Here is a 12,857-nt window from a genome sequence, read left to right as displayed (position 1 = left end):
GCCCGCGCTAACCCCTATTCTGACCGGTTGGGCCCGCCAACAGTTGCCACGCGGGCTAACTGACGCCCGGCGCGCGCGGACGGCCGTTAACGGCCCGTCCCCTGTCGCTGCGGGTCAAGATCTGACCCTTTCCCCTCTCGCTGCACTCTCTCCATCCTCTCCCTCTCTCTGAACTAGGTGGCGGCGGCAGCGGCAACGATGGCGGCGGTGGTTCCGGAGGGGGGCGTCGGAGATATGGGTGGTGGCGGCGGCGGCGACGACGCAGGCGGCGGTGGCACAAGTTTGGACGCTGCGGGCTCAGTCGACAATTGGTTGGGGAGCACCAGCTTCTCGACGCAGGCCGGCTCGCAGCAGCAGGAGGCACAGCTCGCCCAGTCATCGCCAATGGGTTGCAGGTATGGAAAATATCATCTGCTAGGTTAGCTGCTTCAATCTGCCAAACAGGTTAGCTGCTCATGAATTGGTTAGCTGCTTCAATCTGGCAAATTAGTAATATGTGTTTGTTAGAGCTTGTTGGACATGTGTAGTAAACTGTATTGCACTTGTAGCTCTGTCATTTTCAATTGAATTCATGAGCACCTATTTCTGCAGTTTTGCTGACAAGAAGTGGGAGATATGGTTTCATTTAGAAGGAAGAAACCCTGTGAAAAGGGTTATATATGAGTCAGATATATCTTTTGTTACTCTACAATCACTCATTGCTAGTGAAGGGTATGGGCAGAGTGATTACATGTACTATGTGAAGGAGGAGGAAATTGGATCTGTAAGAGTAAAGTATTTAGGTAATGAATCTAGTGTTCATGAAATGTTGGAGTTTTTTAATCATGTCAATGTTGTGAACATAAGGGTTGTGAGAGATGTTGAACCTGCAATAAGTACACAGGCTATTCAGAATTACATGAACACTCAAGAGAGTTGTTGTGTGCAAAAGGTTGTGGAGCAATCTGAGTTTCAGAATGAGATAGATGATAGAAAGGCTCAGCTTGAGAGGAGCAGGATTCAAAGAGAGGCAGATTTGAACCACTTTGAAGGAGACACTGAAGTGTCTGAATTTTGTTCTGATGATTCAGTTCATTCAGATGGTAGTGCTGAAGTTGTTCAACAAATGGAAATAGAGTGTGCCTCTGAAGAGGAAACACCATTGCAAAGTACTGCTATTGTGAAACATGTGAAGAACCCTGGGCCAACTAGCAGATGTCACAATGAGGTAGAGAAAAAATGTTTTGAAGATTGGTTTCCTGAAGCAGATGAGTTTTGTTTTGCTGGTGATCCAGGCATAAGTGATGAGGAAGAAGAAGATGAAGTTGAACTACCATACATCATGAAGAAGGCAAAGACAAAGAGTAGTAAGAAAAAGATGAAGGAAAGAGTATATTTTGACCCTTCAATTCCCAATTCACATTTACTCTTGTGCAAGAGCTTGTGTTTTGATTCTGTTTACCAGTTCAGAGAAGCATTAAGAGATTTTCATATAAGGACTTTGAGGTCTTTTCACACCACAGGAACACTCCAACAAGAATTATTGTTTGGTGTTCACAGAGAGAGCATGGATGTGAATTTTACATCTGTGCCTCCAGGATAGCTCATGAAAGAACATTTTGCATTAAGAAGTGTAACATGGAGCACACTTGTCCAGCATCAGCAGAGAACACAAAAGTTACTACTAAGTGGCTTTCCAAAGAAGTTGAGCCATCTCTTAGAGCAGATCCTAGAGCACCTGTGGATTCACTTATTAAAAACAACAAAGTCAAGTTTTCAGTTGATGTATCAAAGAGTGTGGCCTATAGGGCAAGGAGGAAGGCTATGAAGGTTGTACAAGGTGACCAGAAGGAACAGTACTATAGACTGAGGGACTACCTACAAGCAGTTCTTGACACAAACCCTGGTAGCAGGTGTGTAGTTACAACATTTGAGGACCCAGAAAACCCTGCCCCAACTCCTAGATTTAAGTACATGTTCTACTGCTTGCATGCATCAAAGCAAGGATTTCTTAATGGTTGCAGGCCCTTTATAGGTAAATATATAACTGCATTATGTTCAAAATATCTTGTTGTAATTTTTTGGTAGCTAATTTGGGTATGGATGCAGGGCTTGATGGTTGCTTCATCAAGCTAACCACTGGACAGCAAATTCTTGCAGCCACAGGAAGAGATGGCAACAACAACATCTACCCCATAGCCTTTGGTGTGGTTGATAAGGAAGATTCAGAAAGTTGGACATGATTCTTAACCCAGCTAAGATGTTGCATTGGAAGTGGAAGCAAATTTGGAACCTACACCATTATTTCTGACAGGCAAAAGGTATGCAACCTATCTTAGCCAGTAGTTCACATAAATATAGTTATTAATGGCTTTATTTGTTTTTGTTCATGACCATGGTTATTAATTTACAATCAGGGTCTTCTTAAGGCTATAAATGAGGTGTTCCCTGATTCCCCTCAGAGATTCTGCCTCAGGCACATCTATGCAAATTTTCAGTCAGCTGGTTTCAGAGGAGCAGAACTAAAAAGCTAGTAGATAAGGCTAGCTACTCATTCACCAAACATGGCCATGAATTAGCAATGGCAGAGCTTAAAGCAGAGTGTGAGGATGCCTGGAAGTGGCTTTCAAAAATTCCAAAGGAGACTTGGTGTAGGTCTTCAATGGATTACAATTGCAAAACTGATCTTGTTGTGAACAACCTGAGTGAGGTTTTCAACAAAATGATCCTTGATGTTAGGGCCAAACCAATTAGAACTATGTTTGAAGGAATAAGGACTAAGCAAATGATCAAAAGGCAGAAGACCAGGGAAAAAACAGAGAACAGCAGGTGGATGATCACACCCAACTATTCAGAGAAACTAGAGGAGAATAAGAAGTATGCCAAATTTTGTGAGGCACATAAGGCTGGTCCTGACATTTGGCAAGTGTCTAGTAAGGAAAATCAGTACTGTGTCAACCTAGCTACTAACTCATGTGACTGCAGGAGGTGGGACATGACAGGTGTGACATGCAGTCATGCAATAGCAGCAATGAGCAAGATTCACATGCACCCAGAGGACTATGTGCATGAATTTTTCAAAAAACCACTATATATTGAAGCATACAAAGACATAGTGTACCTTGTCCCTGGTCCTGGATTCTGGCCTGACACCCATACTCAGGATATTGAGCCACCAGTGTTCAAAGAAAAAGCAGGGAAGAAACAAACAGCTAGGAGAAAGGGCCAGTTTGAGGTGCCTGCACCAAAAGACACAAGCAGGATGGGAACAATTACATGCAGCAATTGTGGTCTACAGGGCCATAGATTTACTTACTGTGGGACAGCTCTAAACCCAAGTCTTCAGATGAGAAAGAACTTACACCAGGTCATTTAAAAATGTTGCATTCTTTGTTTAGTTAATAGTTGTTTAATTATGTACTAACTATCTTAATTCTGTCATGCAGGAGAATAGAGAAATTTTTAGGGGTTCCTCTAGTGCTAGTCACCCACCTCCAGAACCACCACATCAACACCAAACTTCACAGAGGCCAGCCTCATCTACTCCACCTCCTAAAGCAGTGAGGAACAGAAAAACAGCAGCAGATAAGAGAGCTTCAGCATCAACTATTTCTGCAGGAGCAGCCAGGTCTTCACCAGCACCTCCAACAGGATCAGCATCAACAAGAGCTCCAAGAGGATCAGCATCAACAAGAACATTCAATGCACCAAGAGCATCCACTGCAGAATCAGGGATATTAGCAGGCAAGAGGAAGAGGAAACCCCCTAGCAAGTTTGCACTATATTTTAGTGCTAGTGGAAACCATTGAAACTCTGCTACTAGACTGCTTAAATTTGTGGCAATGTGTTCTGCTACTTAGTTTGATTGTATGGTACTAAGTTTGTGCTCTGCTACTAGACTGCTTAAATTCAGACATGTGAACTTGTGTGCAATGTGCAATGTTGAATGTATGGGTTAAGTTTGTTTTATTTGTTTTACTTTGCCATTTGTGCAGTTTAGGTGCATGTTTTAATTTGTTTTTTTGTTTTACTTTGCCCTTTGTACAGTTCAGAAGTGACTGCCAAATTCATTTTAGAAAAAAAAATATGCACAAAAAATGTCTGGCCTGGGCTCGAACCCAGGACCAGTTGGTTGTAACCATGCGTTCAATACCAATGGGCTAGTGCTAGTGATTTGTTTGCATAACATCGGCCAAACTTATTATATGTTGCCCACCACGTCGTGGAATAAACCCAGCCGTTTCGGATTCTACGAGTTTATTACGTGTCCACCCACCACGCTCTCTGCTCACTCGCCCACTCGCCGCTCGCACCGCCCACTCCGCTTCCCCCTCTCTCCTGTCGAAATCGCCGCCGACAACCACCGCCACCGCCGTCGCCATGGACTGGCAGCTGGCCATCGAAGCTCTCGCCGGCAACAACCAGGAGATGCGCGCGCAGTACAGGGAGATCGCGCGCTGGTTCCCCAGTCTAGCGATGATGAGGAACCACGCCCGCGGCCTCGTGAAGGTGATGACAGCTGCTGAAAAGTAGCGCGCCTTCCCTGCCGGCCGCACCATCCCGCCGCCGTCCCTTCTGCTGTGGGCGATGCGCGAGGTGGAGCGCTCCCCCGACCCCAGGCAACGCGCCCGATGGTGGATGTACCGCTCATCCACCACGCCGCCGGCCGCCGCGGACCACGTCACCGACGCCGTCCTCGCGCTCCCAGCCCCAATCAACAACGCCTACTGGGACAGGCGCAATCCATGGGTCCTTGGCCCCTCTGACGACTCTGACGGCGAGTCTTCAGACGACGAGTCCTCTGACGACGAGTCCAGTGAAGATGATGAGGACGAGTCGTCTGACGAATCTGACGAGGTGGATGAGGTCGTCGTCCTCTCCGACGACGAGCCTGAAGTGCAGCTGCTGGCTCCCGTCCTCGACGCCGTGGAGGGGGACAGAAACCTCCCAATCCACGTGGATGCGCTGCCGGAGGTCGATCTCCCAGACGGCGTCGTGGTGAAGCAAGAACAAGATGGCGGCGAGGAAGATGTGGTGGAGCCGGCGCCGGGCAAGAAGAAGAGGGCGGCCGTGACTGCAGTGCGCCGCTCCCATCGCCTGAAGATGCTGAAGAAGGAGGAGTGAAGTGCTGCCTTCAGTTAGTTCAGTGCAAAAAAATTCAGTTTCGTCAGTCCTGGACTTTCATAAGTTCAGTAAGTTCCTAGGCTCAGTTTCGTCAGCACTATCTACTTGCTATCTATGTCAGGCACTATCTACTACTAGTTGCTATCTATGTCAGACTATGAATGGTAGTACTATCTATCTATGTCAGATTATCTATATATGTTAGTTGCTACTTGCTACATATGTTAAGTTATTTGTCACACTATCTAAGCTACTTCCACTCTGCTATATATGTTACTTGCTGCTTTCTACTTCCAACTATGTCACTACTGTCAGTTATCCACACATGATATATGCAGAGTAAAACAGACTCATCATAGATAAAACATTCTTACTTAATTAACTTAGCATGAGTACTCACTTAGCATAGTAGGTCTTAACATAAAAGTCATTACATCATAGATAAAACCAACTAGTTCTTAAACCATAAGAGTACCTCCCTCCCTCATACCATTCTGAAAGCACATAAAACTTTCCCAAAATATACACCTAACATGCATGACATTCCAAGGCCAGCTATATATATAGGCCTACTAATTACTTAACCCACACACCAAGCACTTCACTCATTCATAATTGCCTTGATCCTCTCCAGCTTATCTTTGCTGGCATGCCCAGCATTGACCAGATCAGCAATCAGATACTTCAGCTTCTTCTTCTCTTTCTTAAGTAGGTCCCTGTCCCCCTCCACTTCCTTCATGGCCTTCCTCATATTCTGAATGATATCTGCTTGGCTTTGAAGAATGCACCTTTGCTCCTTGGCCAAGGACCATCCACCCACTCCACAACCCCACAGTTCACACCTACATCCTACAGAAGCAATTATTTATAATTAAGCACAAATCACTTAGTAACAAACTTAGTACAGATAACCAAAGTTCACACCTACATCAATATGCTCTCTGAATTAGCATCAGACATAACTTCAGTTAACAGCTATATTTAGCATCTGACATAAACTTCGAATCAAACCTAAAGCAACTTGGAATCTCCAACTTGGATGAACTAACCCTAACCCTAACTCTGTTCCACCATTATGCACTTACAAAGAGCTGAGGATCCATTGAAACCATGTTGATGTCCTCGTTCGAGCTCTCCTCGTCATTCCAGGATGGCATCCTCAACTTCTACCGGCAGCAATGGTCGCGGCGGCGACGGCGACAGCCTGACCTAGCTCAGAGCACCAGGGAGAGGGGAGAGGATGAGGACGAGTGAGAGCGAGCGAGGAGGAAGAGAATGAGCGAGTGGCTGAGCTCGCTCGCTCTCACTTATTGACCCGACCGACAGCGGCCGTTCCGACAGGGGACGGGCCGTTAACGGCCGTCCGCACGCGCCGGGCGTCAGTTAGCCCGCGTGGCAACTGTTGGCGGGCCCAACCGGTCAGAATAGGGGTTAGCGCGGGCAAAGCGAGCGATTACGCGAGTTGGTAGTTTTTTGCCACGGCTTAGGAAAAATTTGGTAGTTTTTCGCACAAAAACGTAGAGTGGTAGTTTTCTGTCACGTTTCCGGCAAATGTGGTAGTTTTTGGTTAAATACTCTCTAACTTAGGGAGTGCGTGCGTGGGAAGAAGAAGCACTGTATGTGCCGATGGCTGGCTGGTTGGATTCTCGATCTCGATGGTTTTAGTCGTCATGATTCATGGTGTTCTACCCGTTTCCCCGTTGCTGCTGTATTTGCGTGCCTTCGTTCGCTTCTCTCGCTCGATTCGAATCCAGTTCACTCCGGCGACTCCGCTCACGCATAAAGAATTAAAGATCATTCACATGCAGAGGCCGGGCCAAGGGACCAGTTTACTCTCCGTGCCTAGCTTGTAGCTTCACATTTTGCTGCACGCCTAGGCCTAGCCTTCCACTGCAAGCATGGCATCAATTCTTGCACCGGAATGGAGTAGCATGCATGAAACCATGACCACCAAAGCAATCCCGTAAGTAGTGAAAGGAGACGTGAGGGGAGTAAATGACGCAAAACTACCACATTCGGGGCAGAGTAGACACATAACTACCAACTTTGCCTCTTTTGTCTAAAAACTACCAACATTGGGGCAGGTATGTGACACATACCACCGTTCGCTCGGTTTAGCTATTTTTTGACCGGTCAGCCCCACTTTCAGGTCGACGTGGCAACGGACGACGGGCACGTAGCTAACGGTCGTTAGGTCTCCTTGGGTAGGCGATATAACCACCGTTCGAGACAGAAATTAGTTGACTTGAATTACACAATAATTGGACACCACAGTACTACAAGTAATATATAACTGTCACAAGTCTTTCACAAAATAACAGGCATAACTATCACAAGTTCTAACACACAGGCAAGTTCCCACACAAGTTCACACACACATTAGAGCAACAGGGCAACATCAGAGCAACTGCTCACTGAACATCAGAACAACTAGGGCGTGCAGAAGAAATTCCAGCTAGAGGAGGCACATTTGCATCTCTACCAACACCGGCATTTGCACCAGCTGAAAAATATGACCTGAAACCAGTATGTCTTGGAGCAGCAAATGGAGTCCTTGAAGCAGCAAATGCAGCTGTAGGGTTTCTTGGAGCAGTAGGAGGAGGCCTTGGTGCAGGTGCAGTAGCAAAACTGGAGGAAGATGGAGGAGACACAGGAGCAGGCATTGATCTACTAGCCTGGTGCAGCAGCAAAATTAAAAGCAATTAGTACACAAGTCCAATCAGTAAGATAATAAAGGATATAGTTATTTTTACCTTGTGATTATTTTTCCTTATCGCAAGGTCTGGCCTCAAAGGCACTGAGCAGCTAGTGTACTTGTGGCCTTGCAACTTGCAATTGCTACAAGTGATTGTTGCCATCCTAGAATTTTCCTTAGGTTTCGGCACCTCAAATTTGCCTTTTCTTCTTTTCTCCTGCTTTCTTCCCTTCTGGTGATCTTTGAAACCTGGTGGCATGATGTCTTCAGTATCTGTTTTGATCCAACCAGACCCTTTCCTTTTGTTTCTTTGCTCTTGATTTTCTTCCTTTAGGCAGCACAAAAGGAAGTGGCTCAAATCCATCATCATCTTCCTTTTTCATAAAACCAACTTCCTCTTCATCATCACAAGGAGCCCAATCTGGAATATCAGTATCACTACTTGAGAGTGTGATCTCAGTGTAGGACCCGGCCTCTTTACTTTCTTCTTCACGGGCTGCTCTGGTGGAATTTGTTCAAAACTTTCATCATCATTGACAAAAATGTCCTCAACATCTGTCTCACCCTCATAGTGCAGCATGGGGTCTTCTCTCTTCCTCTTCATCTCTGCAATAATTGCCTTCAGTTCCTCTTCCTCTTTCCTGCTTTTCTCCTCTGCATACATTGGATCACACTGTCGTTCATCCCAGCAAATGTAGCTATCATCAGATGCCTCTCCATCATCTTCTTCAGGAAAAGGATTTTCATCAATTTGAGTTTGCACATTCTCACATATAAAACTATTTTGTGTACTGAACTGGTGAGCGCTGGGCTGATCATTGGTGTGCAATGGCTGGTAGCACACACTATCCTGTGTCTGAACCTGATAAGGAATGGACTGGTCCACCCCTCCCCCTAGATCAATGAAACTTGGATATGATTTAGCAATATCAGCTTGTTTCCTTTTGTCCCTCATCACTGTTAGTACCAATTTCTTGCTGCTATCATACTTCCTAATCATCTCATCCACCTTAACTTGGCTATCTACTAAATCTAGCCCTTGCAGCCCCTCCCCTTCATCTTTAACATAGTACACTGAATCACATAAGCCATACCCTTCCTTCTCCATTACTGACAGCAAATTGAGATATCTAACATCTGAACGTTCCATTGATTTTTGAACAAATTCGGCACCATCAAATTGAATAAACAGCTCCCAAATCTCAGATTCTTGCCTACTTAAATTTACAGAAAGATTCAGACCAAATCCTACTGCCTAAATCCACTAATCTGATGAAGGGGGAAGAAAATGGCTTACCTGCCGTCGGAGACGTAGTGGCTGAACGGATTATCGCTGGAGGTGTTGCCCGCCGACGACCAAGCTCTCTGCGATTCGGCTAGCGACGGCAACGCTGACAGTAGCAACGGGAGCTGCTCTGAATCGACGCCAGCGCTGCACTGCTCCTCCTCGCCGCCCTCATACAACAGCCTCTGTCGGACTCGCCATCGCCGCCTCCGCTGCTAGGGTCGCTGCCGCCAGCCAGGACGCGGAGACGGCCGCCGCCGCCGCCGCCGCCAGGAGTCGCCATGGTTCAAAAACGCACGGGAGAGAGAGTGGAGCTGGACTGAACTGTTCGGCAAACACTGCCCGAGCGAAGACCTAACGCCGTCAGCTATATGTCTGTCGTCCGTTGCCACGTCGACCTGAAAGTGGGGCTGACTGGTCAGAAAATGGCTAAACCGAGCGAACGGTGGTATGTGTCACATATCTGCCCTAATGTTGGTAGTTTTCAGACAAAAGAGGCAAAGTAGGTAGTTATGTGTCTACTCTGCCTCAAATGTGGTAGTTTTGCGTCATTTACTCACGTGAGGGTGGTGCCCCTGCCTCCATCATTGCATACGTGAAGCTTCCCGGAAACAGCGACCGGCCGGTTGATCGAAAGCTCGTACCTGCTTCCATTGGCGCCACGAGGTCCACCCAATCACATGTCATGAAAGGGCCGATGCAAGAATCCCAACAGAGAGACCATTATTCGCACAATAGAGCACCAGAACCATCTGCCAACCATAAGAGCAACTTCAACGGGCCCACTCAAACGGACGGCGCCTTCTCCTTCGAGATCTGGTTTGGCGAGAAACGCCTCATTTTTGGCACCTTCGACACTGCAGAGGAGGCGGACCGCGCGGATGACGTGGCGGCGTGGCGCCTCCTGAGGCCTCGACGGGAGATGAATTTTCCTGACGTGTCGAGCCAGCGGGCGCAGGATCTCGCGTCTCTCCCGCGGCTTTTCACCGACAAGGATCATCGTGACCACCGGAGGCGGCAGCGTCGCCTCGCCATCGCCGAGATGGACGTGGAAGCCATGGTGGTGTGGTGCGAACGCTTCCGCAGGACATCGTCGACGAGCCCTAGTTCTACAAGCAAAGGAGGACGGAGAGGGAGGCGAGGAGGACGGAGCGAGCCACCTATCGAGAGGACAAGCTTGCGCGGAAGCAGGCCGCTCAATTGAAAATGAAGCTACAAGAAGCGTCCTCCTGGGACTTCCAGGACGAGCGGTATGCTGACGCCTACATTCAGACGTCGGAGGAGGACATTACCGAGTCGGAGTCGGAAAACGACGAGTAGTTGATCTTTTCTTTTAACAGTCTATGCTATGAACTATCTATGTATCCATATTATCCGGCCACCCCCGGCGAGTAGTTCATCTTTTTCTTTTAACAGTTGATCCTTGTACTATCTATGTTGAACTGGCCGGCGGCCGGCGAAGGAGGCGGACGTGGGTGCGTTGTTGGATGGGGAGAGGGTAATGTGCCACCGCCAGCGGGCCCGAGGAGGGGAGAGGGCGCGCGCGTGTCCGTCTCGTGTCCGTGCCAACGCAAATCCGGCTCAAAAATGGGCCGGGAATGGGTCGCCCGCGGACGAAAAGCGGACGCGCGTCCGTTTGGGTCGGTGCGTTGGGCTGACTTTTGTGTCCGTGCCGACCCAAACGGACGCCAGCGGACGCAATAGGTCGCCCCGTTGAAGTTGCTCTTTTTGAGCCAGATTTGCGTTGGCGCGGACACGAGGCGGACGCGCGCGCGCTCGCGCTCGCCTTCTCCTCCCCTCGGGCCTGCTGATCGGTGGCACATTGACCTCCCCTATCCAACAGCCCCCTGAACCGGTCTTCAAGTTGGGGACGCTCCTCGATTCTTCCGAACTGTTCTTCATTTTTGGTCGTTGGTCTTGAAAACTGGTTCAACAAATCTTCCTATCTTCGATCTTGAGGATCACCGAAGTAAATCCGAAGAGTTTACACGTCGGGTATCCGAGGAGCACCTTTAAGTTTCCGGCCTTTATCAATGCCTTGTTATTTTTATGCCACACCTCGGGTTTGAAGTTGTTCCCGGACGACAGCGTCCTCTTGCGTCCGAGTTCCAACGCCGGACTGCATTCGAGGTATCTTTAGCAGCCGAGCACCAATGCGTTGTATCGAAACTGAATTGGCGTGTCCGCACGTCTGATGGTCCATGCAACTCAGGGAGTGCGTGCGTGGGAAGAAGAAGCACTCTATGTACCGATCGATGGCTGGTTGGATACTTGGATTCTCGATCTCGATGGTTTTAGTCGTCATGATACATGGTGTTCTACCCGTTTCCCCGTTGCTGCTGAGTGCTGTATTTGTGTGCTTTCATTCGTTTCTCTCGCTCGATTCGATTCCAGTTCACTCCGGCGACCCCGCTCGGGCTGCATGCATGCGTGCGTGCTTGCGGGCGCTGCTGAACCGTGCCGGCGTACGGACAGAGGTGCATGCACGCTTTGCTCTGCTCTGTTCAGTTGTTCAGAACACATGCCGTCACTCTACGTTCGAAGAGCTGTTCTTCGGCGGTCAAAAGCACAGAGCCCGCTGCACTCGGGGCCCAGGATTTCCATCCACGGCGTCCGTTGTACCACCGGCGGGGCAAAACTGACACTTCTCCATAACCCTTCTGTCTGGAGACAGATCCCCGAACCAAGTAAAAGTAGTACTGAATTCTCAAAAAAAAAATTCAAAAGTAGAACTGTAGCATAATACTCAGATGTGATTCATACACCGGTGGGAAAAAACTGACACTTTAGTCTCTGAGATGGTTTACTACCGGGGTTGGTTTTTCTTAGGGCGGCGATGATCACAACCATGAGACATCACAAGAACATGATCAAGGTGTATGGGTGATATAATCGAGGTCTATTAGTAATGGATATTGCCATATTGGAGGTCTTATTCTTGTTATTTGATACATACACCTTCTTATTGGTTCCATGCATGGGTTGGTAGTACTCTTGTGTAAAAACAACATCGAATTCGTTCCCTAGTACGCCCTTGCACGATGGACGTATGATCGTGCAGTTCTCACGAATAAATTACGAGAGTATCTAGAACTCATCTAGATGAGATATAATTTGGTCTCATTCATTTTAAAAAGATACAACCCACGTTAGCACACACGCATCTTATAGCATCACATCCAATGGCTATAAAAGGTAAGTGAGACCAAATTATATCTCATGTAGATGAGTTCTAGCAAAACTGATAAATTACTAGCACCTTTCACCTTCCCACTCTTGGACACAGGTATCTTTGCTAGTAATGCAGTAGCACGACTCTACAGTGCACATCCCGAAACAGCCGCAGAGGATCTCAAATGGAAAATTGTCTCCAACAGCGGCGCGACGTACCCAGGCAGAAGATTATTATCCTGGTAGGCAGCGAATATTTTGAGCTGGCAGGAAGTGGAGTTTCTACACCCAGGAGCAAATGCTCCTGGTGTGAACAGTAAAATAAAAAAAATCAGAAAATGTCAAAAAATTCTGAATTTTTTTTATGGCATACTTATACAAATGTTTGTTGTGCACGTAAAATTTCATCGCGAAATCACATTGGTGGAAGGTGTGGTAAAAAAAACAAAATCGATGCTCTGAAAATGTTACTTACAAAAGCATTTTGAAGCTTTGATTTTGTTTTTTTCGGCACGACTTCCACGAATGTGATTTCATGATGAAAATTTTCATGCACAAGAAACACTTGTGAAAGTATGTCAAAAAAAAATTCAGAATTTTTTA

The 12,857-nt window shown here is 47.4% G+C and overlaps 2 protein-coding genes across 2 annotated transcripts; one reads left to right on the top strand and one right to left on the bottom strand.

The window, feature by feature from the left end:
• The first annotated feature begins 2,560 nt into the window (after positions 1 to 2,560).
• On the top strand, positions 2,561 to 3,951 carry LOC119310400. Its single transcript, XM_037586165.1, has 2 exons — positions 2,561 to 3,346; positions 3,426 to 3,951. The coding sequence occupies exons 1-2, from the start codon at positions 2,561 to 2,563 to the stop codon at positions 3,786 to 3,788; spliced, it is 1,149 nt and encodes a 382-aa protein (XP_037442062.1). The 3' UTR covers positions 3,789 to 3,951.
• Positions 3,952 to 7,375: 3,424 nt separating this feature from the next.
• Positions 7,376 to 9,386, bottom strand: LOC119306511. The gene is made up of 3 exons (XM_037582706.1): positions 9,096 to 9,386; positions 7,857 to 9,012; positions 7,376 to 7,778 (listed from the first exon to the last, which is right to left on the bottom strand). Exon 2 carries the CDS (start codon positions 8,946 to 8,948, stop codon positions 8,178 to 8,180), a length of 771 nt encoding a protein of 256 aa, XP_037438603.1. The 5' UTR covers positions 8,949 to 9,012; positions 9,096 to 9,386; the 3' UTR covers positions 7,376 to 7,778; positions 7,857 to 8,177.
• Between the last annotated feature and the right edge of the window lie 3,471 nt (positions 9,387 to 12,857).

Source organism: Triticum dicoccoides, chromosome 5B, assembly GCF_002162155.2.
Source record: "Triticum dicoccoides isolate Atlit2015 ecotype Zavitan chromosome 5B, WEW_v2.0, whole genome shotgun sequence".
In the NCBI taxonomy this organism is placed as follows: Eukaryota; Viridiplantae; Streptophyta; class Magnoliopsida; order Poales; family Poaceae; genus Triticum; species Triticum dicoccoides.
This window is presented reverse-complemented; position numbering and strand designations above follow the sequence as displayed.